The 27,972-nt window shown below is 42.4% G+C and overlaps 2 protein-coding genes across 5 annotated transcripts in view; both read right to left on the bottom strand.

Annotated features, from left to right (window-relative positions):
- The window catches only part of map3k22 (mitogen-activated protein kinase kinase kinase 22), a 38,893-nt gene extending 26,966 nt beyond the window's left edge, over positions 1-11,927 (bottom strand). For both annotated transcript variants that reach the window (XM_030757062.1, XM_030757061.1), the window contains exons 1-2: positions 11,517-11,927; positions 1,141-1,224 (exon numbers count right to left, since the gene is read on the bottom strand). In XM_030757062.1, coding sequence (XP_030612922.1) covers positions 1,141-1,159 — 19 coding nt within the window. In that variant the 5' untranslated portion in view covers positions 1,160-1,224; positions 11,517-11,927. The remainder of the gene's footprint in view (positions 1-1,140; positions 1,225-11,516) is intronic.
- A 3,914-nt stretch (positions 11,928-15,841) lies between these two features.
- On the bottom strand, positions 15,842-27,745 carry dlec1 (DLEC1 cilia and flagella associated protein). Of its 3 annotated transcripts, none has more exons than XM_030756722.1 (38): positions 27,481-27,744; positions 27,245-27,385; positions 26,972-27,128; positions 26,755-26,868; positions 26,505-26,671; positions 26,006-26,223; positions 25,524-25,608; positions 25,324-25,411; positions 24,855-25,028; positions 24,636-24,772; positions 24,443-24,535; positions 24,190-24,280; positions 23,932-24,094; positions 23,455-23,647; positions 23,241-23,317; positions 22,952-23,114; positions 22,763-22,859; positions 22,481-22,611; positions 22,247-22,390; positions 22,010-22,140; positions 21,724-21,874; positions 21,411-21,527; positions 21,126-21,244; positions 20,853-21,032; positions 20,693-20,760; positions 20,447-20,598; positions 18,889-19,004; positions 18,715-18,785; positions 18,114-18,334; positions 17,876-17,989; positions 17,624-17,746; positions 17,419-17,513; positions 17,171-17,258; positions 16,846-17,043; positions 16,596-16,757; positions 16,361-16,511; positions 16,113-16,230; positions 15,842-15,972 (listed from the first exon to the last, which is right to left on the bottom strand). In XM_030756722.1, the coding sequence occupies exons 1-38, from the start codon at positions 27,562-27,564 to the stop codon at positions 15,858-15,860; spliced, it is 5,007 nt and encodes a 1,668-aa protein (XP_030612582.1). In that variant the 5' UTR covers positions 27,565-27,744; the 3' UTR covers positions 15,842-15,857. The 3 variants fall into 3 exon arrangements, with proteins under 3 accessions (XP_030612582.1, XP_030612581.1, XP_030612583.1); XM_030756721.1 differs by having other exon boundaries at positions 17,828-17,989; XM_030756723.1 differs by lacking the exons at positions 15,842-15,972; positions 16,113-16,230; positions 16,361-16,511; positions 16,596-16,757 and having other exon boundaries at positions 16,909-17,043; positions 17,138-17,258; positions 17,828-17,989; positions 27,481-27,745.
- Positions 27,746-27,972: the final 227 nt, after the last annotated feature.

The raw sequence follows: 27,972 nt of genomic DNA on the forward strand, positions 1-27,972 counted from the left end.
ACAAAGATGATGGGAGTAACCTATCACTGGAAAGGGTTCCAAAGCCATTTCTAAAGCTCTGGGACTCCAGCGATCCCCGGTGAGGCCCATTATCCACAAATGGAGTAAACTTGGAACAGTGGCGAACCTTCGCAGGAGTGGCCGGCCTACCAAAATCACTCAAAGAGCACATCGATGACTCATCCAGGAGCTCACAAAGGAACCCAGAACAACATCTAAAAAAACTGCAGGCCTCACTTGTCTCAGTTGAGCTCAGCGTTCACGATTCAACAACAAGAAAGAGACTGGGCAAAAATGGCATCCATGGCAGAGTTCCAAAGTATAAACCACTGCTGACCAAAAACAACACAAAGGCTCGTCTCACATTTGCCAAAAAACATCTTATAAGTAACTGGACATTAGTAACTTGAGCTTATGTTATACAGTATATTTTTAACTAACTAGGGAGCTCATTCTTTCTCTTGACAATAATTCCTTTAAACATATAATGAATTTTGGGGTCAACTTGAAAGAGCAATTACTTTTCCACACAGGGCCTTGCAGGTTTGGACAGCTTTTTTTTTCCCCCCTTAATAAAATAAATCATTTAAAAGCTCCATTTTGTATTTAATCAGGTTATCTTTGTCTAATATTACGATTTGTTTGATAATCTGAAACATAAAAGTGTGACATAATGCACAAAACTAAGAAATCAGGAAGGGGGCAAATACTTTTTCACAGCACTGCACTTGAAGCTAACATTTTTTTGCATAATGTAGAAGCGGGTGTGTGCGTTCACAGGTACTCTTACATAGATTATTTATATTGACACCAGGTATGTGTAGATATAAATAAATGCGGCACACAGGAGATATGTGCTATCCTAGAACCTTCCAAGGTGCCAAAATCAAGACACCAAAAATAAAGAAAAATAGAACTTTGTCAAAAAAAAAAGCAAAATAAATACAAAATGAGCCATCTGAAAATAACAGCCTTTTTTCCCCCCTTTTACATTTTTATTTTCTTTCACGTGTTGTTTTTCTCTGCACTGTTCCTGCCAGAGGAAGTGTGAGAAGTGTGCATATTCCCAGTAAGCAAGCAAGCATGTTTCTGTACGTACACAGTGTAGCCTAAAGCAACTCGCTTTCAAACGCTACTCACCCATGTTTACTGTCATCATCAGGAAGTGGCCCTGTTGAACTCGAGCACAGAGCTCAACTTCTCTCTGCTGGCGAAGACTTCACCCTGAGAGGGGGAAGAAGAAAAAAAAAAAATGAAAAACAGAAAAAACAAGGTTTCAGCATCCAAGAACTGTGCCATTTTCCTCCAGCGAGGCACGCATAATATTTCTGAGAGTGCACAAAAACAATGACAAAACAGGACGCAGGTGGTAGTATCAACACAAAGCTTTATTTTTCCACAACGGTGTCACCGCTTGTGTTTTATATTTATTATTATTATTATTTTTAACTGGTCTCTTGAGATTGACATATCCTCTACTCTGAAAATGCTGGCAAAAAAAAGAGAAAAATAACACGAGAGCCACTAGTCTAAGTCCTGTGAATACCCCGCTGTGTCTTTATTGCCGCTGTGAAAACCGCAAGGGCGCATCAGTGAAGGAATCCCTCAGTGTTTGGTGATGAAGGTGCCACATGCCCTTGAGATCCCGCGCTGAAGCGGTGAGGCAGGCGTGGGCGCTCGACTAGACACCTGCCTCAAGTAAAGACCTTGAGCATTTCCAAAATGAAGCCTGAGGCTTCTTTGTGCATTAGGCTGGTGGGCACAAAGCAGATTGTTGCACTCATCATAGTAAGTGAAAATTGTAGGGGGGAAAAACAAAATGCATGCATTTTGCAGAACAACTGCAAATACTTCCATCTCGCATTGTTTACGCACACTAAATCCTCACTTCATGCTTACGGCCGCTGAAGCGTTCCCCCTGAACATGCTGTTATATCCTGAAACAGGCCAACTTGAAAATATTTCTCACGCAAACCCTGCAGGAAGCATTTGCTTGTTCTTTGACTGCAGGCTGCACACACAAAAAAAAAAAGAGGAACAGGAACTAGCGACTCAGCTGCACTAAACGGTGTTGTGATATTTAAATATTTGCTGTGGTTGTGACTTCACCATATTCCCCATTACAGCAGCAATCACAGAGCCAAACGAGGCGTTACGCATGCTTCAGAAAGCCACTAAAGGTTAAGATCTATTTAAAAAAAAAAAAAAAAAAGGAGCCTGTATTTTAATAAACAGCAGCTGTGGCGTTCAACTTTTCATAATAGAAAGTACCATTTCTTCTTGCAATAGAAGGTTAAAAGGTTGCTGGGGCTGAGTGATCGGAGGAAGAGCTGCTAATGGCTGCTAGTTGCTACACACAGACAACACAAAAATCACAGCTACTGTTGTCAGTGGCTACAGTCTAACACTCACAGCATCTCAGCACCGATGACACAATCAGCATTTGATGTCAGCATCGCAGTTTGACTAAAATGCCTCAGTCATCCTGCCCCAATAATGCTTAGGACACTTTGTTTGTTTGCAGTGAACTCAACACTCACGTCATTAATTGCACAGTCAGCATAGTGGCAAGAAGAGATAATACAGGAAACAAAGAGCAAACATGAGTTATAGAAGGAAAGAAATCATAAGGAAAACACATTTCAGCAACAACTCTTAGAAAATAGCAAAAAAGTCTCCAGAGAGAAAAAATGCAAACACTCCCCAGATATTTTGAGAGCTTTTTTAAATTTTTTTTTTTTTAAAGCATCATTTACTTTTTCTCTGGCTATCTGCTGTGTCCATGTCACACTTGTGTTCTTGTGTTTTCGCCTACACCAAAGTCTGTTACCCCAAACATTCAGCCCAGATAAATGCTCCAGCATGCCTGCAGAGACACAAACACTTTCTCTTTGTGTCAGCCAGAAAACTTTTCATAAAAGCAATAAAGGCGGCCACTAGAGCAATTTACAGCCTGAGGGGTAGAGTCACAGGGTGCCAGCAGAATTTGAACAAGGGAACACACGGCATACTGCTGTCAGTGCACTCAGATCACACAAGCTAGAAGGATGGAGAGTTAAACTTAAAGGCATGTAAGAGCAGGGTGCTCTAAATGTGTCATGATATGAGCTAGATATTCATCAGATAATATGATTGCAAAGAACTAATATATTCAGTCTGTTTGGTACATCTGGTATAAAGAAGAGGAATGTTATTAGGAAAGGGAATATGAGCAAAGCTCTGCTTGTATGGTGCCGTTGACCACACTTGAAAGAGATGATGAGCCACGAGACAGGTGGTCTCCTAACACCACGTCGCCCAGTCTGTTGATGCTACACACACACACACACACACACACACACACACACACACACACACACACACACACACACACACACACACACACACACACACAGAAGAACAGAACAGCCTCTGTCTTATGCCAGCAAGTCACCAGATGGGCCATCTGCTTCCCTCCTCTGCCCAGCATGATGCCAGGCTAGTGGTACCCACTGATCGCAAGCCCAGTTCTCCACACACTTCTTGGCAGGCGGGCAATGTGACAGCCCCGCTTGTTGAAGATCAAATGCTAATCGCCACTCGCTCTTGTTGCTCAGCAGCCACGTGTCTTACGAGAAGGGGCTGTCAGCCTGTGTACTAGACGGTTTGTGAGGAAAAGCATGCATCGAGCCTGCAAATGCTCCAGAGGTGTCTGAAACACTGTGACGCACGCCACTGTCAAGCTATCGGGGTGGGGGAATCTCCAGTCAGGCTAATGTTTCACTGGCAGAGACCTCTCCTTTGTCACAACATGAGGACTGCTGCTGAAATGACCAGTGAAAGTCAGTTATGAAGAGAGGACAAGATGGAGTTTCAGACAGCGCTTTATAGAAAAACATCCCAGCCAGACAAAGCAGAGCCAAACTCCTCAAACCACACGCTGCAATTATTATTTTGTTGGAAGTTTCAGCAGGGGATTACAGCCAAGACTATGCAGGTCAGCGTGTACATGACTGCGAGCATGTACCTAACCTTCTACAGGTCTGTGACGTCACTCTTCAACTAAGCAAACACTGCGATGATGGGCTAAGTCTCTGAGGGAAACACCCTCCTAATTTAGACTAGAAAAGTGGGAGGTCTGCTCTCCAGCTGCCTGATAGCCAAAGCAGTATGACCTCATATCTCACATCACTCCTGTGGAGTCCCAGAGAAAACACCATTTCAGAGGTCAACCTCCTTAAGCATATGAATAGGAAATGATCGGTGATGAGATGTAGGGATGTTAAGGCAGTATACCTGTGGAAAATATGCAGGTGTCCTGTAATACAGGAAGACAGTCTCTCATTTCATCATACGGTTAGCTTAGCTCAGCTTGAAGAATGGGAATGGGAGAAAGAGACGGGACGGCTCTATCCAAAGATAACACACACTGTTGAATCCAAACACATCTGCAGTTTCCGATGCATTTCTCCTTCAGTTCCGAGGAAGCTTGATATGAAAACATGAAACCGTTTATGTTGTGCAAATCATCACAGTGACATCAACTTACGGAGCCACGATGTTCACTGATGAATTACACACTCAAGTTTCAGGAGTCTGCTAAATGATTTCAAAATCATGTGGGAGTTGTTGGGAGACAGTGGATCTGCAACAGTGCACAAAACAAATCCAAAATCCTGTTACAGTGTAGCAACAGTAATACCTGTTATAACAAGAGCAAAGGTCATACTGTAGGTTGTTGTATCCAAAATAAGATTAAACACACATCGTTGCTGATAATGAAACCACATAATGTATCACAGGCCTGACATCATAATACCCGGTGGACTGTCTGAATCGCAATTCTTGCAGGAAGTGAAGGGTGATTAAGTGAGACGTGGCTGTTTAGGTGACTTATGCTTTTTAAAAAGGTCAGCAGCAGGGGTGTCCTGTTTGCTAAACGCTTGCCAAGAGTGTGTTATGGCCACCCTGTGTGAGTCAGAGGGTTACGCTTGCTGATTCTGGGAAGTAAGACAATACCCTATGTCCTCTTGCTCAGTAAGCCCACTGAGGTTTTTCTATGCAGGGAGTTGAGGACTTCTGGGTGGTGGTAGACACGTGTGGGTGGGAGAATGTCATTCTGTGTGGGGCCTGATCGCTCTTTATCATAACCTTGGTTCCCCTTTCTTTGTCTCAGGAGAGTTATTGCTGAGAAGAAGTCTAAGCTCTTCAATGGGACAGCAGGCTTAATGATGGCGTCCTACAGCACATCAAGAGGACTCTTCCCATCATACAGCAGTAAATCAATGTTTTATTTCAAATAAAGGAAATTCCCCTTTGGCTGTGAAGCCATTATTTATACATCTGTACCTTTTGTTTCAACTGTAAATGCATGTTCAGTTAGGGACACTGCACTAGAAGGCCAGTGACTAAACTGATCTCTTTGTATTAATGAGAGTTATGGAAGGTTCAGTTTAAGGATTATTTTCATTACTGATTAAGAGGGTGCATACTTGGGATTCCAGTCCTAAGTATGCACCTCAGCATGTTTCAAAATGCAGGATTATTTGCAGTATGAAACCCCAATTAATTGAGTGTGCGGTCTCAGAGTCAGATCCACCCCTTCTTGTCACGTCTATTTGTTGCAACCAAGACAGTGACGGCGGAAATGCTCACATCGAGGATTCAAGGCGGGACTTTCGAATCAAACGGGCGACGTCACGGTACCTACGTCCGCCTTTTATACTGTCTATGGCTGGAACTGGGAAACACTTTTCATTTTATGAAATTTGGTAGAGAAATAATAATGACTGTAAAGACTGACTTACATTTCATCTAACTCCTCGAGCAAAGTTTTAACTCATCTGATAACATCTCCTCATTGAGTAAAATTTTTAAAAAACTGATGACGACATTTGTAATTACCAGACTGTGCACGCAGTAGCTTCAGTGATCCTTGTCGATTCATGCAGCACCACCCTTTAAAAGTTTCAATTTAACCTGCACAGCAAAACAGCTATAACCACATCCTAGATAGGAATGAACGATTGTGAAATCCTAGTCAGACACCAAAGCTTAAAATAGAAATCTGGCCAACAGCCAATCCTGATACTAACATCTTTGTTTATTCTATTTCCATTATTAAGCAATCCCTCACTTTGTCCCAGCAGAACCAAGAACTCTTCATTATATTAACTAACACAGCTGTTTTAAAGTCTTTCAGCTCTTCATCCCACTGTCTTGAAACATTCAACTATGGCACACAACAAATAAATGATGAGCAGGGTTAAAATGATCTGCTAACCAACAAGTTAGCATACCATTTTCAGCATGCAGTGTCAGCACTACATTAATTTCCCGAAGCCAGATTTGTTAACACTGTCAGTTTTTACAGTACTTGTATTAAAAGACCAGCAAACCTCACCATTTATAACTCTAGAACTAGTAAAGCACCTTTGCTGGGTCAGACAACGGCTCATAAGTTTAAGGTCTGATTTCATCACTTCTGTTTGAGGCAATCCGAGAAGACAGTACAATTGTTAGGAGAAAGAAGTTTAACCCAAAGGAGTGTATGAAGTGGAGCTCAGGGTATTATCTTCACTCAGTCCAGTGGACTCAATCAGACTCCGGTGTAAAATGATCTTCCTCATTGATAGTGATGGCTCTGTTAGCTAGGAGATAAGTAGCTCTATCCACCATTATCGTCAACCACACAACAGTGGCTAAAAATAGCCAATAAAAAAAAAAAAAAAAAAAAAAAAAGGAAAGAGTGGTTCTCCTGCTGTCCACAATACATCCACTCCCTGGATCACCAGAACCATATTCCCCACCCGAGAGAAATCCGTGTGATCTGTAAAGTAAGCTGTCTTTTCCATTACGAGGTGACGTGCTATTACAAGCACATTCATTCATTGTGTTTCCCCACCCAAACGCAGCCATGCAGAGACAGCTCATAGATTTATACCCATTTCACGAGACAGAATGTCAAACAGCTGTGATTCAGGAAGAGTAAAGAAAGTGTTTCGGCTGTGCCAGCAAGCTGTTTATCCATGAAGAGCGTCTCTGTTCCCGGCCTTTGACACTCACAGCGGCTAAATGAGTGTGACAATGAAAAATCCAAAAGCAATTTTGTAATTAAATTTCAAGAGTCTCCCAAGTCATTTTTATTTAAAATATCTGCAGCAAGCCACAAACATTTCTGCATGCGTGTATAAACCGGTATATGTGGTAAACAATGACGCCTGCCTTGTGTAGCATTTTACATAACTGTGTACAGACAGTCCTTGATGTGTATGACCTAGTATGGCTTTCTGCTCTCTATCCGTCTGTCCTTGCAGCCTTGGGCTCTGCTGCTGCTGATGGCATTGTCCTTACGGTCAGACAAGCCATGCAGACAAAGCTCAATCAGGACAACTTCCTCTTGGATTCTGGAGCAGCGGGGGCCGGACCTTACTGCACTTTCACAGATAAAGAAAGCTGACCCAGACTTACTCCTTCCACTTTGTCCACATTTCTGCTCGTTGCAGACTTCATTTGAATTTGATTGACATTGTATTTTCTGCCTGCAAACACATAGTGACATATCATGTCATAACGTGTTGCAACTGTGTGCGCATTAAATGAAAATGAAAGGCTGAAGGTTGTACATATTCATGCAAACCAGCAATCCATTAACACATATGGGTAATACTGCTTGTGTGCCAAAAGAAGCACTGCATACCTGTATTTCTCCAGTGTCGATCTGTCTTCTTTACACATGGCATGTTAACATGAGCTGTTCAAACACTGTTAACTTGAGGTTGATTTACGGATTTTTCATGGATGTTTGGGTTTGGCTGGGCAAAGACAGAAAATAGTTCCGAAACCACTCAAGAATTTAACCGTCCTGCTGAAAGATGAATCTTTGCACTGTGGCTCTCTATTTTTCTGCTGCGGAAATATGTCATTGTGACTATCATGCCTTACTGTAGGGTTGGTGCAATTCATGTGGCAAATATTGAATTTTTGCAAATTCAGTGCTTAGGAATCAGGCCGAAGCTCGTTTTTAGTCCCAACAGACTACACAGTCTTTGTTTCGCTCAGCCTCAGAGTGACTCAACAACACACTGACAGGCTTTTATGAGTCTTTTACTTTTAAGTGGTGTCTTTTGTGCCAATTTACTAGACAGACCTGGCAGGACACAGTGATACAGAGATGGCTTCCTTACTTCCTGGTTCTCCCATCCTCTGGCCACCTTAGGCTTAGTCACAGTGATTACTGGATTCCCAGTATCAATAAGACCAAGGCCCTACCAACATAGGTCCAGAGTTCATTGAAACCTCTTCAGGAACATCAAGGTGTTGGTACTAAACATTTTTATTATGAGCCTGTGATGAAAACTACAGTGCTCCTGAAAAACTCACGCTTTTTCCCCGCTCTGTGCCTCAAAGCCAGGATTTCGACTTTCAAGTGAATTTGACAGATGTGCACTTAGCTCAGATTTTCTGGATATTCCAATAAAGAATGAAGGAAATCACAGTGGCCAAACTATAGTCTAAGTGCAATCCTACATTTTCAAACTGCAATCCCCCAGCTTATAAAGCAGCCTTTCTATAAAAACTACAAAAACTGACCATTATGAGCATATGATACTACTACTACTACTATAATATCACACAAACTGATTTTTTTTTCTGTTTTCCTTCACACAGTATTCATGGCTTAAACTACAACCTTCTTCAAATGGTGAATTATATGTATATTATAAAGTTGCAACAAGCCTACCAACCAACCAATCCAGATTTTTGAGAAACACATCTGAAACTGATATTTATAGATATATACAAAACTGTATGAACTACCCCTCATTTCTTTATATTTTGTTTCCAAGCAGCCAGACTTTCTTGTAATTTTTAAAGTGGTCTTGAGCAATACTTCTCCAAGCTTTCTGAAGGCCTCTCAGAGTTTTTCTTTGGACACTGACTGCTTTCCTCACTCATAAAATATCAAAGATAACACAGTTTGGCAGGCATAGAGTAGTATTTTGGCACCAACAAGGTGATTCCCAAAGAGCTATTAGCTGAAAACCTGGCATAACTCAGCATGGTGTGCAATGAAAGATTCTGAGCAAACTGGGCAAGTGGAGGACAAAAGAAAAAGTGTCAGGCCTAAAAGGAAACTACTTACAGCCGATGAACAGTATCTGAGAGTCATGTCCTTAAGAGACAGGAAAAAATATATAAACAAAAAAATTGAGCGAAGACCTGACACGGGACCTGAGAAATGCATTTGGCCCTCCTGTTGATCATCTACTGTTCACTGAAGCCTCATCACAAATGGAAGGAATGGAAGGGTGGCTGTCAAGAAGCCATTCTTAAGGAAGGGGAATTAATCTGAATCCATGAATCCAAATTTGTAAGTTCTGCTTCAAATTGTTGTCCATATGTATTGAGGAGGTCAGCAGAGAGGTACAGCACTGAGTGTCTACAGCCATCTGGAGACACTGGCCTTATATACTATACTTCCCCCATACGGTTACACAATTACTGCACCTATTTTCCACTTTCCTTGTAAAATATTGAGAAACGAGGGGTGGCTCAAGATTTTTGCACAGTCTTGTATATACAGTGTATATAATGATGGGGTTATTGTTTAACTTTCCAGCATCGTACTTCACAAACTAGTTTGCAACTCACCATAAAAGCACAGCTTGACTTTGTCTGCTCCACTGTCATGCTACTCTGCAACATGTGCTGCAGAAAGCACTGAGAGTATTGCTGACACTGGAATCTGAGCGGCTCTGCTGGCTAAACCATGTGACTACTGCATTTCTAAGTTACCGCAAGCATTGCTTTCTGCATTATGCTCTGTTAAAGGAAATGTTGTCTTATTTGAAACATCTAAGCAATACCAGTAAATCGCAGACAGGCCATTTTGGGGCAGCAATTTATATCAGTAGGTGACACTGGAACCACTTTGCCTTTATAACACACACAAACACACATGCTCACTTAGTGACAACAGCAGCCATGCTATCGCAGCTAGTAATCAACCAATGTCCAAATTCAAGAGAAACTAATCCTCCCATCTCTCTGTGGTTCACAGTAACCTTTGAAGAGCAGCTTTTCCTCAGTGGGCATCTGGAAAGTGGTGAGGCTCCTGTGAATTGAGCATATGATAGCATGGCTTTACAGTCATCATGGAGCGGCCAGTGTGAGAGAGACGAGGCCGTGATGCTGAACTAATGACTTGCAAAGCCCCCTGTGTGATACTGAGAGGTGACAACAGGATGTTAAAAGGAGTGCACATAACTGTCACATAGATAAGCTGCAGAGAAATAATAATAATAACAATAATAATACACTTTCCAAGAGCAAACTCTGTAGCACATGAAATACTTCCATGCAGCTTTCAAAGTTTTTTCAGATTGACAACAGACTACAAGCAATATCAGCATTTCACCTGTGCCCCCATCAAAATACAATTAATAACCCACCACATGCATGTCTGGCTGCATCCACTGTGGAATTCTGTCCTCTTATCAGCACAGTGGTTTGTTTTTGCTAGAGGCACGCCAACTATATCTGTGGGTGGTTTCCACTTGACAGTTTGACTCTCACTTTAAGGCTATTCCTGAGCTCCAGGGCATGCCAGAGCGATGATGAACTCATCCATCAGCGTGCTGCTCGTGCTGCTTCTTGTGACTGCATTTCCTATTGATTTGATTTGATGAAGACGGTGGCCTCATTAAGATCTAATTTAGCGCATCATCTCAGAGATCTGCCATCTCCGGATGAAGCTCACCTGCATCCTCGTTACTTCTCACTACCTCAGGAAGGCCGCAAAATCCCTTGAAAATGCAAGGGTAGAAACAGGCAGGGATCCCAAGGACAGATGGGCAGGTGGGAAGAAAAAAAAAAAGTCACATTTGAAGGGCTTTCGGGACAAGAACACTGAGGTTTCCTCTTTTCAAGAAGAACACCAGCTAAAGCGGCCACAGTGAATCAGAGTGGTCTGGAAAACTGACAGCAGAGAGAGAGAGAGAGAGAGAGAAAAGGACTCAGGCTATGAATGAGCCTACAAGCACATATAATGACAACGACTTTCCAGCAATCCGTCACATCTAAAGACATGCAATTTATGTCCTTACACGTTGCTCAATCCATGTGGAAGAGTACTGTACACTGGAAACAACCACTTATAAAATGCAAAACTTTTTTTTTTCGCTCTCTCTCTTTTACAATAGAAATGGTTTGTTATGTCTGTGAAGCTTTATTACGGGCTCTTTCTTGTCCAAATTCAAATTCAGCACCATAAGAGTTGCACTGAAATCATCAGGAAGCTGTCCAAGAAACAGTTTCCACTTGTGAGAAGGGCCTATCTGTAAACGTACTGCACATGCTTTGTGTTACAAGCACTCATTTAAAACTTATCATAACATTATTAATAACAGATGCAAGTCTGCTGCGCTGTCCTGGAATTTCGTTTGCTATAAACGTGAAATAATAGTAACGAGCAGTGGTCACAATAACTGGAGCCAAAGAGAGAGAGAGAGAGAGACAGACAGACTGGCTCTTACCTTGTTATCTGTGTGTGCCCATGATTCAGTTGCGGCTGCAGGATTTTTGAAGATGAACTGATTGCGGGTTGTAAGTTATCACAGACAAGCGACAAGAAGAGCGGAAAAATCCCAAAAGATGCAGAGAAAATCTTCCAAAAACAGTGGGCTGATATCCGGAAACTGCGCTCAGGACTAAGCGCAGAAATAATAACATGAACACGCTGCACTCTGGCACGGAGATCTTCTTCTTCTTCTTTTTTTTTTTTTTTTTTCAAAGGTGAATAAATCCAGAGTGACGTTGACAGAGGCGAATAACCTGCAGCGGCCGACGTGTTTCAGAGGAAAGTTGTTTTGCTTTTTGTTTTTTTTTATTTTTTTTTCTTCGCCCTGCTCTTTGCTTGTCTCAACACACACTACAGAGAGGGGAGAGCTGAGTTTCTCCCTGGAGCTGCGCCTCTGATGTCAGCAACAACGTGAGCTCCAGGAAGTGGTGACGCTGTCCGGTGGTGCGTTTCCACGGCAGCGGCTTCAAACCTCAGAGAGTACCGCCACACCGTGGACATCAGGGATAAGCACACATTCATGTGTCTCTGCCCTGTGCTCTTAAACGCTATGATGCAAAGTTAAAAGGTGGATGGAACTAAAAATCATCAAGTTTGTCCAGCAGTGTCCTCTATCCTTGACCGAAATTGAGTGTTTTCTTCCTTTATTTTCATAAAGCCATCAGATCTGTATATTTCACCAGCATTGCACCTGGCAGTTTTGAAAAGTTAGCTGAGGACTTTGTTGCGTGGCAGGAATTTGCAATAACCAGCCATCTATGGGGCCCACAGCTGATCATGAATTTGACATTTAGCATAATCAGACACCTGTGGAAAAACCCTCATGCACCTTATTACTCATCCCACCGAACAGCAAAAAGAGAGAAGAGCCAAACCGACATGTTTTTTTTTTTTTAATGCAAATATTTTTGTATTTTTTCCCCTGTGCAGAATGTGGCTTTGACTAGTTGGTGTGTTTTTAACCAAATACTATAAGCAATCTGCTGAAAAAAAGAAATTAAATAAGACATATTAATAATATTGTATAATTCAGCTAATGTACATATACAGTATGCAGCTAAAGAGCCAACCATCATGATATAGCTGTTGATGGGTTGAGGACAGTCACATTAAAAGTTACGAGGGTCAAAAAATCCTTTTAGAGCGCGAGTCTGATTTCATATCATCCTGCCTTGTCAGGACTCCACGTCTGGTGTGCAGACAGGCCAGCAGTGTTGGTCCTGCTGGTTCTTTCTGTATCTATACTAAGCTGATAGAAGTTTTGCTTGAAAACAGTCATTTTTTTATTTTGCATACACCCAGACTTGGAAAAAGTAAAGGCCAGGGTGGCAGAAATTATTTATCCAGGTAAAAGTCCCATTGAGATACATTAAAAAAAAAACTCCTTTTCAAGACCGACCCTGCCAAAGTTTTTTTTTTTTTTTTTTTGAAGGGGGTCAAGTGATCAGTACTCTATACAGTGTTATGCCTGCCTCATTAGTGCAGCCAGCCGGTGTTTCTAACTGCTCTCACTTGATCTCAGTGGGTTGACAGTTCCTGTTAACTGTCAACATAACTCCATTTTAAAACGTAGATAAAAAGCCAGAACACTTGACTAAATTACTGAAGCCTCACAAAATGACCACAGAATTCCTCTCTTCAGTCTGCAGCAGCCATTACCATGCAGAGGCACATGAACTCGGTTCAAATCTGTCAGTAAGATGTTCGCCACACTACACGTAATACCATTTTACTGTTGGCGTGGAGCGTAATTTGCATCTTTTCCCTGCATGTCAGCTGATGAGAGCACAGACACCAGTCCCCATATTTGTCACACACAGACAGTAAGTGCATAGCAGCACACTGCTAACTGGACTATAAGCATTGCATCTCAGTAAATGACAAAAATGTCCTACTTAACCACACATCACTATCCTGTTTTGTCTCTCAGTTGATAGCTGAGCATTTGAATTGTGTAGCCCAGAAAAAAAAAAATGTACCAAAATGATTTATAATGGGCGTAAAAATGAAACCTCGGGGAGTCCTGTCTTCACTTTTCTGTGCACTGCAGACAACTGGAATAAGAAATGCTTAACTGACCTCGGCCCCAGCATCAGACTAGTTCCAAACTGCACTGTTTTATTGTGATTACACATGCCCTTGCTCTGTGTAAGACTGCTTCAGTGCAATGAATATCAATTGTACATTTGCATCTCTCTATGGATTTGAGTGCTTGTAGATGCTAAACTGTGCTGCAGATGAACACGACATGCAGCTGTTCTGAACACTAACAGCCTGTGTGTGTGTGTGTGTGTGTGTGTGTGTGTGTGTGTGTGTGTGTGTGTGTGTGTGTGTGTGTGTGTGTGTGTGTGTGTGTGTGTGTGTGTGTGTGTGTGTGCGTTTGTTTATAATACCTTGTGGGGACAATTTTCCTGACATATACTACGTGGTGGGGACCAATTGCTCCTTGTGGGGACTGGAACCTTGTCCCAACAAGGGGAAACCCTGTTTTTGGGTCAGGGGTCAGAGTTAGGGCTAAGGTATGAATTGAGTTTAGGTTAGGGTTAGGGTTAGGTATGTGATGGTTAGGGTTAGGAAAAGGGTAAAGGGTAAAGGGTAAAGGTAAGGTTTAGGCTGTAGAAATGAATGGAAGTCAATGGAAATTCCCCACAAAGATAGCAAAACACACGTGTGTGTGTGTGTGTGTGTGTGTGTGTGTGTGTGTGTGTGTGTGTGTGTGTGTGTGTGTGTGTGTGTGTGTGTGTGTGAGTGGGGGTATGTGTTTTGTTTTCTTCTTTTTTTCTTTAGTGATTTTGAGAAATTTGGGTTCTCCAGAAAATAAACACATTATATGCTATGCCACATACTTCCATGTATGTGGCATAGCATATAATGCTGAGTGAAATTTAAACACATCTTTGAGCACATTAATGCTTACATGTGCATTATGTGGACTGAGGTGATCTCTGACTACTGTATTTCTTCAGAAGCTGTGCTAAAACAGAAACAACCTTAAATCACCACTTTACACAGATCAGTCCTGTTGTAGCTCCAGCCTTGTAATGTGTGCCTGTGGACTGCAGGTCTGCAGATGAGCCTTTTTTTGTCTGGGGAGTACTGAGTATCAAATCTGCCTTGCCCTTCCCTGGGTGCTGGAAAAAGCTGTTAAGATACAGTATGTGTGGAGAAGGACATGTTTGCATATTGATGCCTAACCTTCTAGCTATCATTGTTTTCAGTCTTTACATTTTGCTGAGGAGACTGCTAGAAAAATCCATTCATTCCTCACTTGCAAACCATGGCTGATATTGATTTGTTGGAAATCAGTGAGGCCTCTCTCAGATGAGCACCTCAGGGATGCCTCAAAATACTGGGAAAATCTCTCTTTTTTTAAAAAAAAAAATGGATGTTCAAATAACTTTACTAGTATCTTTAACAGTTTCCTGCTCTGACAATTGCCTCTCGGGCATTTTGCGTGGTTTTTATGTGCAATGGGACTGAAATGGAGGGTTGGCTGCTGCCTCAAATTTTCCAGACTGCAGAAGACATCTGAAAATAAAGGCTTCTTGCTGTGATGACAAAGAGGGATTTTAAATCTGATTCAGTATAACAAAGTAAGGTTTTCTGCAGACAAACTGCACAAAATGGTGCCTTTTCAGATGTGCAAGTTGCCAGTTCCATGGGCACTGATGCACCCCCTTTACCATCAAAGATGCAGGCTGATAACAAGCTGGATGGTCTGGAAGTGTTCCTGAGCCCATGCAGTGATTTCCATGTTAACACAGTGCCACTTGATGGGCCCAAAGATCACAGGCATCTGGTATTGATTTTTGGTCTTATCCCTTTCACATCGAGATTTCTCCAGATTCTCTGAATCCTTTGAAGATATAATATGCTATAGATGATGAAATATTCAAAGTCTTCACAATTTTATGCTGAGGAATATTATTCCGTTTAAACATTTGGTATCTTTTCTGTGCTCTACTGTGAATAAAATGTGGGTTCATGAGATTTGCAGACCCCTGAATTCTGTTTTTATTTACATTTGTTTTCCCAACTCTTTTCGATATTTAAACACAGGGAGTCTGAGTGACTGCTATTTAGTTCAGAATGCCTCCTGGAACTCTTAACATACTGTTTCTTTAGGTGCATATGTTTTCATAATTAAATGTCTTCACAAAAACAGCCATGACTCAGTGGTTGCTGAAAGCACTTTTGCACTGGTGTATGTAATAAAAGAAGATCGGAGAAAGTGCCTTTAATATTTATTTTTATTCTTAAATAAAGAACAATAAATAAATACACAGATGTAACGTATTTAGATGGACCTGTACATCTCATCAAAGGATCCTGTTCCCCGGAGCTGCAGCGTGAGGGAAGGCTTTACTAGAGGACACTGGATAACCAGCACGGCCCTGAACTCCCTGTCCTCACTGAAACACACATATGTACACATCTGAAACATAACCTTGTTTTGAATGTGTTAAATACTTTACAGTGCCAGCATTTTTTTTTTTTTTTTCATGTTTACAATTTTAACAATGAAAACTCTTTGAGTGGTTTGCTGCCTTACCTGGGAGTGAAGCTGATCTGAAGACACTGGCTGCAGCTGGTGCCATGGTGCTCCTTGGGCCCGAGCAGTCCACAGTCAGGCGTTACTCTGAACGCATGGGAGTCCCCTTCACCTGACTCTGCATATGGTGAATCACACACATAGGGCTGACATGCTATGCAAAGCAATTTGGGCTTCAGTTTTTCAGTGTGACATCACAGATATAAATTTCTAGGCAATATAAAGAGTACTGATAGTTGTGTGATTACTTGTAATTGATTTCCAGTACACGCGGGCCCCGTGGCTGTACAGATTTACTTCTCTGGTTTGTGTTTGCCTCACATAGCAAAACCCAAACTCCATGCTGTCAGCAGATAAACACAGTGCTGGAAGATCCAGATGGGCACAGAGCGGCACTGTCTGCACAGAGCAAACCGACTGTGTGAGGTCATACAGCAGCTCCTAACCGAATCATTATACACGCATTGAACAAATGTCCCTAACCTGCAGAGTGTTGTTGCTGTAGTGAATCAGGAGGTTTTGCTTGAACCTCAGCTTCCTCTGCCCATTTGCACCGTGGATCACCATCACCCCAGAAGGGATTTCCTCATCTGTCTGGTCCACGTGGTCCAGAAGGGGCAGGGAACAGTGGAAGGCCACTTTCACCTAGTATTTAGATAAAAGAAGACAACACTTATAGATAATACTTCAGATCAAAATCTAATGACGCTACTACATCCAGGACTCATCTCACCTGCATGCTGTGTTGAGGCTTAAGCACTAAAGGCTGACTGTCACCGGTGGGAGGATTGCTGGAGCCGCTGGTCCGGGCCCGAGGTTTTGGCTTGACCACCGAAAATGGAGGCTGAGCCCCCAGGGTGAAGTGTAGCGGCATCTCTGAAGTGTTTTTCAGCTGGAAGCTTTGTGTGATGTCAAATTCATGCACTACTATCTGCAGGAAAACAAAAACAAAAACAGAAAATGACCGCTCAGAAATACCTTGGGATCAATATATCACTTTGTGCACTTCAGCAAGGTCAGAGCACCTTTGATTAGTGAGGTGCATTTCTCAGACCAACCTCCTTGTCTGAGTGCGCGTCCAGTAAATCACCGGCCGAAGCACGAAACTCCAGCGCCCCGTCGTCCTCCTCCATCTGCACTAACAGCCTGCAGTGACGGGAAGTCAAGAGGAAGATATGCAACTTAATCAGACCACCTCTGAGCTCTTTTCACCCAACCTCAGCTTATTTTAATTTAGGAAACATAAATCGAGTTGGATGCATTAGGTGTCTGGGTGGGCATAAATAGCAGGAATATAACTGCTTACGCTGCAGTCTTAACAGCTGCTAGTAGATCCACCCTGACAGGCTCTAAATCCAAACCCTGAACCCTCCCAACTTTACCAGGAACACAAGCAGCCAACTGAAATACACACAACAATAAAGTATGGGGATTTAGTTGCAGTTATCTAATGTTTGCATTTTCCAGGATTTAATATCGAACCGTACTGTTTCACATATTGAGCATCTTACCTCAGAGTCTAGGCTCATGAAACCCAGAGCCAAGCCGACACATCTGGTCTCACGAGCAGACCCAGAAAGAGTCAAAGGAGTGAAAGACACGTGGATGGCTCCGCTGCTCTTTGCTGGAATCACCTTGAGATTTACAAAGAAATGCATCATTATTCAGATGAAGTAACAGACAAGAAGCACGTGGCAGAAATCTTCTGACCATACTATTTGTTGCGGTGTGATGCAGAAGGGGTAATCTGAGAGGTTGCCCACGTGAGGCCTGATGTGGACAGATATGAGTTTTTTCTTTGCAGGGGAGGGATAAAAACAAGTCTTCTCTTCCTCCTCACGCTCATCTTCAGACAGGAGTTCCTCCTCTTCCACATCCTGAATCAACAGAAGAAAGCTGGGTCGAGCCAGTGAAAGAAGAAAACGTGCATTTGTGTGGATTTCCCACAGGCTGTGCGATAAAATCTTTATGCATCTGCACTGTGGTGTTAAATATACTCACAGTCAAGCTTTGGAGAGAAGCGCTTGTTCCCTCAGAGACTGTGGTGTGTGTTTTTTCCCATGCTGTTTGAAAGATTCCATCGGAAAGCCTGAATGCCCCGCTCAGCACCTCATTGCCATCAGCATCTTTAAGCGGGAAGGCGTCTCCAAACAGCACCACGACATCCAGCAGTTTACGGTCATTCCGATCTATGTTGTAAGTCTCCCAGTCCAAACGAATATCTGTCACCGAAGTGATATTTAAATGAGATCATTTACTGTAGAACTTATTACTTCAAGCTGTATTTATATAGATCCTGTCCTACAGGCAACTGCAATTCAAAGCGCCTTCCAGTTGATTGATGAGCTGATAATAGGATTTCACAGTAGCAGAGACAGCAGACTTTCAACAGCACTGAAAGTCACTCGAAAACACCAAAATAGCAGCTACCACTTAAAATGAAGCTCTGTTTTCTCAGTTCCATCTCAAATCAGTCTATTAAGCTATTATAAATCCTCTTTGATTTTTTTTCAGTAATAAGGAGGAAGGCATTTACTCCAACAGAGAGGAAATGAGAGGGTCATTAGGTCTTTTTCCAGCAGTGTTCACTGAGCACACTTACCAAACATGGTGGGATTGTTTATGCGAAGAGAACGAGAGACCGTGTCACCGCCTGATACATGAGTGCCAAACCTAACGATGAGAAGAGGAATTCCTGATTAAAAGACAGATTATGGTCATTAAAAATAAACAAATATGGGTACAAGTAACTGGAGAAATGAACTGTGGAACAAACTGTATGATTGGCCCTTGGTTCTGGTCCTGTGATCGTGGGCCTATCATCTGGAAGTAGAGGGGGCAGCCTTTCACCGTCATATGTATGGGAATAAGCACAGGCTCAAGGTCCCCCACCTGGATCAAAAATAAATACATTTATTAAAATAAAGAGAGAGACAATTCAGAGTAATCAGAGACTGTATATAAAAGATGGCTGTGACAAGCGAGGGGCAGACAACTGAGCTCTCACTGAGCTAGGGCTGCAACGATTCATCGATTAACTCGATTAAATCGATTCTAAAAATTTATCGACACAAATTTACTGTGTCGATGCTTCGTTTAAACTCTGCAGCGCTCAGCTGTCTCGGTGTAAGCGGCGCTCCTCACTAGCATTAGCAGCATTAGTGCTGACGTTTTTTTGTGGGTTTATTGGGGGCTGGCAAACCAACATAGAACTGCATTACCGCCACCTACTGGACTGGAGTGTGAATCACTCACGTATACACAAGCACACATTCTAAAAAGCTCTCCGTCGCTGCGATGGATTTCATTTAACACAGAGTGGATCATCACTAGAGTTGCCACCTGTCTCGTAAAATACAGAACCCCGTATGTTACGGGACTCCGTGGAATATGGCTCCGTAACATGCCGTGTTCCGTACTTTACGGGACGGGTGGCAACTGTCGCTGACATGCATTTCCACGCCTCCACTGCTCTCTGTGTGTCTGTGTGTGTTGTGCTCGCTGAGAATTTCAGCTGCTATTTTTGTCTTTACTTCAGCTGTAGCTACCAGAACTGGTTTGCTAGCGAGCGCGGGCCATTAGCACTAGCGATGGTTCGGTACCGGAAGGCCCGCCCCCCAGGACCGAGGGGCTCCTTCAAAATATTTTTTATACTTTAATCCCTTATTAGTGACTAAATATAGACCTGCAGTAGAAACGTATTTTCGAGAATGCTTGTGAATACAAAGCATTACACCATTACTCACACATGCGCCATGGCTCCCGCAGCCACTAGTTTTTCAAAACACTCATAGCAGGCAGCGGTTTTAACTGCACAAGCGCAAAGAGGCGAAGCTGTGATGGTGAGCTCAAGTAGTGAAAAAGGAAACGTTTTTCCAGCGTCCAAAACAGCAGCTTTTTCTTTTAGTAACCACCATTAAATCTGTGAAACAGCTGGAGGTCCTTCATCAAGCACCTGATCAGCAAGTGTTAAGGTGAAGAAAAGAGAACTTTGTAGCTGCTCCATTCACCGCTGTTTGTTCACATGGCGAGAAACTGCATTACGGAAGTTAAAATATGCAGATAAACTGTTAATAAAAAAAAGTATTTCTTATCCGATTACTCGATTAATCGCTGGAATAATCGATAGAATACTCGATTACTAAAATAATCGTTTTATGCAGCCCTACACTAAGCTTTCCTAAACACGAGGTGTTGCCCCCTGCTGGCCATTAGAAAACATGCAGGTTTAAAGCAATTCTACAATTGCATTACTTTTCAGACTTAGTAGCTACAACCATGTCTTATATACAGCCTGTTACATTAGATCACATGTATTTGCTTAAGCCACATACTTTACATATGAGGTGGTCTCTGTACTCTCCCCACATGTCAGTGTAGGCAGTCACATCCAGAGTCTGACTTTCAAACGGTCCCAGCATCCCTGCGTTGGGCGTGACAGAAAAAGCTGCACCTTTTCCATGAGCCAGCAGGCTGCTCACAAACTCTGACAATGAACAACCAAACACAGACTCATAACCCGTCGCGTTACAGCTCCTTGTTGCGTTATTTCGAAAGCTTGATTTAAAGATAAAGCATACCCTCGTGTGCCTTTTCCTCTGCTTTCTTAGCTTGAACAGAGTGGAGCGGATTCGCAGCATATGCAAATCTGCGATTAAGATGCAGCCAGTGTCAGATTTTCTGTCAAAGTAAAGGAATTCTTTGATCAATTATTCAGCTCAATGAGCGAGCTCCCTCTACCTTTTCTCTGGCTGGTTATCTGGCTTTGAGGCATGGCAGGTGAAGTATTCTGCCTCTGCGGTAAAAGGAGCAGGGATAGAAGTTTGATTGGTTATCAGTAACTGCTTGATAACAGCTCTCTTCAATACAACACCATCTCCAAAGTCAAGTACTGGTGTTGAGGGGCTTTGACCATTTGAACTAGAAAGGGAAAAACAGTTATTTCAGTCTATGAAATCGAGTTATTTGATGCAGTGGGTTTTTAGATACAAGGCTTTAAGGGAAGTTTACTACCAGACAACGGGCAGTGAGTAAGATACACTGAGATTTTGGGGTTTGCCCACAATTCCAACAACTAGAGGGGAGTTCATTCCCTGGACTTCACAGACAGCAGCTACCTTGGTCAGCTCCAGCTAGAAGAAAAAAAGGTAACACAAACAGGAGGATAACGCATCAAATATCAAGCGACAGAATACGAATATATGAATCAAAGGTACAAATTTTTGCTGTCACCAACTTTATTTTATTTTTTATCAAACTTTTCAGGTGTGTTAAATAACACTGTAGACTATAACTTACATCTGTGTGAGCAGTAAAAGTCACTGTGATTTCCATGCTGACATTAGGTCCCAGAGTACCAGAGGAGGGGTCAAAAGAGGCTGAACACACTGAAGCTTGTTTACCCTGGAGCTGGGCCTGTTTAAAGCAGCAGTAACTATTAAAAGACAAGCTCATTTTAGCCAGCGTAACCATTGGGAAAGATCCATTTCCCATTGGTAATAGGTACTGAAACAACCTTATACGGTATATTACAGTATACAGATTTTAAATGGCAGGATTTTGTGCAACCTAATCCAGTAAATGTTGAACTGTTAGAAACAGGGTTGCATACCATCCAGCTGAAGTGTGATGGCAGGAGGGTCTGGTTGAAAAGAGTTACGGTGCCTGTGGCAGGAGCTCCAACATAAAGTTCAGGGAAGGACAGCATGCAGTTCAGAAGACAGACCTGGGAAGACTGTACATCTGCTCGCACTGACAGGTGACTGTAAGGAACACACAGGCAGTGCTACCTGTCACTTACTCACATCATTCTTATTCGGATTAATATCGTTTTCATGGATGGTGCCCCTGGGCTAAAAGGAAGAACCATAAAGTTTTATGCGACTGTACTTCCTTACCATCCTGTCCCATTCTCCACAGTCAGTTCCAGCTCTGTTTCAAACTGCTGGCAGGAATGTGGCTTAAAGAGCACATCCACATTGCAAGAGGCCAAGGGAGGCAACAGACCCCTGCATGGCTCTACTGAGATCTAAGCACCAACACAGATTACTTATATGGAGTCATATTATGAAAAAAATATATACAAATCAACACAGCCAGCCTATCTTTTTTTATCACAGGTGTGTCCTCTGTACCTGTGAGTCTTGATGTTTGTCCTCCAGGATCCAAGAGGCATCCAGCTGGGTGATATTGGTAAGGAGCAGGGTGGTCTGAGTCTGCTCTCCGGGCCTTATGAGTCCAAAGTCAATGCTGGGCACACTGAGAGTCACCGCGGGGCCCTATTTAACACCAACGAGTGATTACAATGTCATGGCAGCAGACTGTTAATGTGGTATGGTAATTCATACTTGTGTGTGGTTCAGTCTTACTTTGAAGGATACTTCAACGGCCAAAGTGACGGGCTCGTGGCTGTGCTGTATGTAGCAAACCAAACGGGTCACAACCTTCTCTGCTTTCCCTCCCGTCACAAAAAGATTGAAGTCAAAACATTCGTTCTCCTCTGGACACAGCCCCGTAAGTATCCATAAAAAAACAAATGAATAAAAAATAATTAAAAATGCTATGTTTAAAGCTATGAGTACTGACCAGTGAAGCCTAAATAAATTCTAGTTTTATTCTGTATTAAAATGCACATCTACTGTGTCATGCACCTATTCTGCCAGCAGATGGCTCCACTTCCATTATATGACAGCTGCTGTTCATCCTCTCCCATTGAAAACAGATAAAGGTTTTGCTGTGGTTCCACATCTCATGCACGTATGACAAAGAAGGAAAAAAAAATTAATAATAGGGACACTGGCACAGAATGATGTGATTTAACTCCGCTGTAAAAAACTAACCTTGAACTGCCTGCAAGTGGGTGTGCAAATAAAAATCTCTCCAGGGATTACAACAGCGTATGGCTCCAGCAGGATCTGATATGGCTCTGTTGAGCCCTTGACCTCTATTTCCATGATGATGACGCTTGTTACCTTGGAGCCAGGCTGCACAGGCTGAAGGATGCTAAATTTCCCCAAATTATAAATTTGATAAAAAAACAAAACAAAAAAATATGTAGGCACTGTTACATAAGCACCATGTGTGATGCTGGAATGCTCGAGACATTATGATTTTATTTTATTTACCTACCTGCTGTCAGTGGGCTCTGGTGGCAGCTGGGGGACGTCTCTCAGGACTAAGTGACAGACACTGTGGTAATCCTTTAACTTAAGAAAACACAAACATTCCTCATATGAAGTGTATTTTTAACTAAAACATAAGAAGTGCAACATTCTTCAGGCACAGTTACATAATGAATGCCTGATTTTTTATTTTTCTATTATTTCTCCTGAGTCCTATTTACCTCTTTAGGGCAAAAGATGAGCAGATACTCTTGGTCCTGGCAGGGAGCCAGAATCCCTGTTGAGGGACTGATATGGAAAACATCATCCGTGGCCAAGTGGAACTGAATGCGTGAGGCTTCAGGGGTTTCCCCTGGAAGTAGAGGGTGCAGGTTGGGCTTCATGATCTGCCAGTGAAAAGGCAGCTCCAAGTGACTTTATTCCAAGATGAAGAAAAGAGAAAGAAACACACACATGAAGGGAAATTCTTCTTCTACTCATGCTACTGTAAAAAAAGAGCAATGGACGGTCAGAAACAGAGCACAGAATCTCACAGTTAATTAGCATTTAATTATTTCTTCCAGAAAATTCAGCAGCGTGAATTCTGCCAGTACTGGAGCTTTTTGTTACCGTGGCCAAAAAGATTGGAAATGAAGAGGCTTGTACTTTTTGTGTAGAGGCACTGTAATTAATAAAATTCACGAAGCTGTGACTCTTACACATTGTTTCTGATGACAATCTTCTTCTGCTGCACAGAGTGAGGGTTGCACGGGCTGAAACGGACAAAGTGCTCTGCAGTGAGATCGTGCATCTCCCCAACCACAGGAGGCTCCTCCTCCCCAGATACAGACACCAGCTCCAGCGCGATCAGCTGGCCCTCACCTGAGGAACAAACACACATTGCACGAGTGGAAATTTCAAAACTACATACTTTATTATGGAGCACAGCTCTTAGCAATGCCATCGCGGGTATGTACCTTCAATGGAAATGTCTTTCACCTGGCAGTTGTCACAGACAACAGTGAAAACCTGGCAGATCTTCTCTGCAGTGGTTGGAAAGAAAACCACCTGTAAACACACATTAAAAACATTTTTCTACATGCTGAGTTTCCACATATACAGTCAGCTGATTACAAGTAAAAGTTGGGGAAACTTGGGAAGTATCCTGAAAAGGCTTCCAGTCATTTAAAGAAGAGGGATTTAAAGGAAGAAAGAAGGAAGAAGACTCACTTCAACAACAGTGGCCTCTCCTGGCTGCAGCACAAAAAGGGAGGGACTGACTGCAAAGGGTGGCTGCTCAGAAAAGTATGTTCTGGCCAAAGACTATATAATGAAAAATGGAGCTATTTAGTATGAGGCATCTGCTAGTTGCAGAACAAAGTGACTAAAAGAGTTACTATATTTATATGAGTCAGTCTGTTACCCTAAGATTTGAGGCTGGCCACTGATGCTTGGGAATAATGCAAAAGGTCCCAGAGCTGAGACCCACATTCTGGCACAGAAACTCAACAAACTTAACTCCTCCGATGAGACAATAACCACAGTCCAGGACTCTTGGTACTGAAGAATAAGAGGGAAGATCATAAAGTAACTAATGTACATAGCAACAAGATTAGTGAGGAAGATTGTAGTGAAAACGTACGGGTGAGTATGGGAGGAGGTCTCCATGCCTCGACTGGCACCACGAATGGGTCCTCAGCCTGGGCCTCCACCACTATAAAGTCCTTGTAGTCTGCCAGGGAGTCTGGAGCAAAACGTAGCATGTACTTACAGCTCATTCCTGGGGCAACAATGCCGCCTTCACCAGGGAATCTACCTGCCAAAACATATCATGATAAGAACCCCTTTTAAATTTTAACCGTGCAACTCTACATTCAGTTTGGTCCAACTGATCTTCAGATAACTTAGTGGTAGTTAGGGAAACATGCAGAGGAGCTGTTGCACCCACAGGAATGCTAAAACTGCATTCCAAAATGAATGACTTTTTTTAATAAAAGCTCTGTAGCATTCCTCTTCGATGTAGTCACTGATGGTTGAGACTCTTGGTTATTTCCTCACCACATCACACACGAGAATGTTGCCCTAGCCAATCAGAACCAAAAGCAGCTCACCCAGGCCAAGAGAGAAGTAAGGAGTGGTGGGAGGGATAACTCGGATTTGGCGGCTTGAAGAAGTCAAGTTTTTAAGCTCCAGTGCAGTCTGAGACAGAAAAGGGCAGGGCTCGTTACAGTGCACCAATTCACAGGAAAAAAGAAGGGTTCAGATTTTTTTCTTCTGTGCTGTGCTTAATTATAAAAGATCTAAAACACACCTCATAGACGTGTCCCACGCTGTAGTTGGTGAAAACCACCAGTGAAGGCATTGCTAGGAAGACTGGAGCAGGCTCATCAGCTTGGCTTTTAAAGTAAGAACAGAGAACTGCACCTGAGCGTTGTGTGCATTCACAGTAAAAACAAACTCACTGGAACTGGTAAATAGAAAAGTAATAGAGTGTTGAGGTGCATTTGATGTACAACAGCCTGGCTCCTACACATGAGACTACATGGTGTTCAGAGTATCAACTTACACATCTCTGCTTTGGCACGAAGGCTGTACAGTTGTTTTCCATTGAGGTAAATGATACTTGTGTTTGCCACTGATATTGAAGGGGGATTGACTTACATAAGCTTAACGTATTAACCATGCAAAATTTTCATATCAGCAACCTACCTTAATCATTACATGTTTCCCTATCATAAAATGATAAGGATGTTCAGTGAAATCCTCAAAAAGCCTTTTATTCTCTTTAATTACCTTTTCTCTTCAGTGCATTTCCTCTCCGGCTCTGCCTTCACTTTAGTTCTGGGCCTGATCAGAGACATGCCGCCCTGCTGCGCATTTGGGGGAAGGAAACGTGGATTGCGGAGGAAGCTGTGGCGATCTTTCAGCTTCTGAAGTTTTTCCAAAGCCTCCGCTCGATCCTTTGCACTTGGCTCGTCCTTCCATTTCGGTCTAGGCTTGGTCTGCTTTGGCTTGGAAGATTATTGTTTAGGATTTATATTTTACATTTATAGTACACATGCAATACATTCTCTGTCCTTCAGGCTTACCAGTTAGTATTGTTTAACAACCTTTTTTAAATTATATTCAAGATTAGTTTTATTGCATTTGGAAAAGAAATACAATACAAAATCATAAATTATAGTGAAAAAGACCTACTCTAATGCTGTCCAGTAAAAAAAGGATCATAACAAAAACTTGCAGCATGAATACATTATGATCTAGTACATAAAGATCTCATCAAACTCCTCACCTCCCTGTGGGTTTTCTTCTTCCTCGGGGTGTCTGAGCAGGACTCGAAGGTCACGCTGGGGTCTACCTCAGTGACTTTTAAGTCAGTCGCAGTACAGCCATCATCCTGAGGCTTTACGGACACATGCATGGAGTAGGCAATGGTGGGTCTGGCAGGATTCCATTTTTCTGACAAGGAAAAAGAAGCGTGCAGCACTGAATCACTGATCACTAATTTATAATAATAATTAGTTAAGTGTTAAAGAGGGCACCTGCTGCTGGTGCTCGAACGTGTGGTTTTTGTGTCGCTAAGTAGTCTTTTGGGGAAATCAGATTGTTCATTTCAAGAAGATTTTCATCCACACACCAGGAAAAGGCTGATTTGACTGAAAATAGACAGAAAAAATAATATCAAGGCATTTTCAAAACAAGTATAGGTAGATGGTTACATTAAGCAAGCATGCTGTGCACTTCAGGCTTCCAGCTCGCCTGTAAGCAGTCTCTGGTGATCACAAACATCGCCTGTTGTTTCCCTCATTCTCTCATAAGCCTGGGTTTCTGTGGCTGCGGCTGATGCTCTGGCCTGAATGATGTGACTCTCCAGCATGTCTGCCTCCTTAACACACTGTTCAAATTCACAATGAGCCTGTGTGGCGGTGGAAAAAAATGAATAAAGTTATATAAGAGCACTATTCTTCAGTTGACTTCGTACAGTGCTTTTTTTTTTTTTTTTAAATGCTGTAGGTGAGTGTGTTTGGTTACCTGCTGGAGCTCTTTCACATATCTGTCATGATAGCTGCCTCGTCCACTTTTCGTCTTAACCAGGTTGGAGACAGCGTCTTTTCCAATGATGTCGTTTGTGTAAAGATGCTTGAAGATGCTTGCTAACACGTGAGAAATGTCCTGGAATACAACGAAAGAGGAGGCAACTTCTAATTTTATTTATTTTTTTATATTTCCTAGAAATTTAAAGATGTCGGGGCTGTATTTGATCTTACCTGGGACTTTCCGGACGCGGGTCGGTGAGCGTTCACAGACGGGTCAGCTCGCAGCTTTTCTCTCGTCTCCGGCTCCTCTTCCATGGCTGATACACCTGGCTAAATGTTTAATACGAAATGTTAGTAAGAAAGATAAATATTCGTAGGATATATGGAGTCAGTCATAAACTGGGGCGATAACTTCAGAAACGTGGAGTCTTCACAAGTTGAGAGCCTTGTTTGTTTATGTGGGGTTGCTATAGCAACCCGTCACCGGAAATAACGTTGTAGCATGTTTATATATTTTATTTATGTATAATTTTTATGAGTAGTAGTAGTAGCAGTACAGTTTTGGTTTAATTGGCTCTTTTTTTTTCTTCTTCTTCTTCTTCTTCTGCTTCCTTTAAGGGTCGCCACAGCGGATCATCTCACCCTATCTCTAACATCCTCCTCTGTCATAGCAACCCTCTGCCTGTGCTCCTTCACTAAATTTATGAATCTTCTCTGTCGTCT

Source organism: Archocentrus centrarchus, chromosome 20 (assembly GCF_007364275.1).
Source record: "Archocentrus centrarchus isolate MPI-CPG fArcCen1 chromosome 20, fArcCen1, whole genome shotgun sequence".
Taxonomy (NCBI): domain Eukaryota; kingdom Metazoa; phylum Chordata; class Actinopteri; order Cichliformes; family Cichlidae; genus Archocentrus; species Archocentrus centrarchus.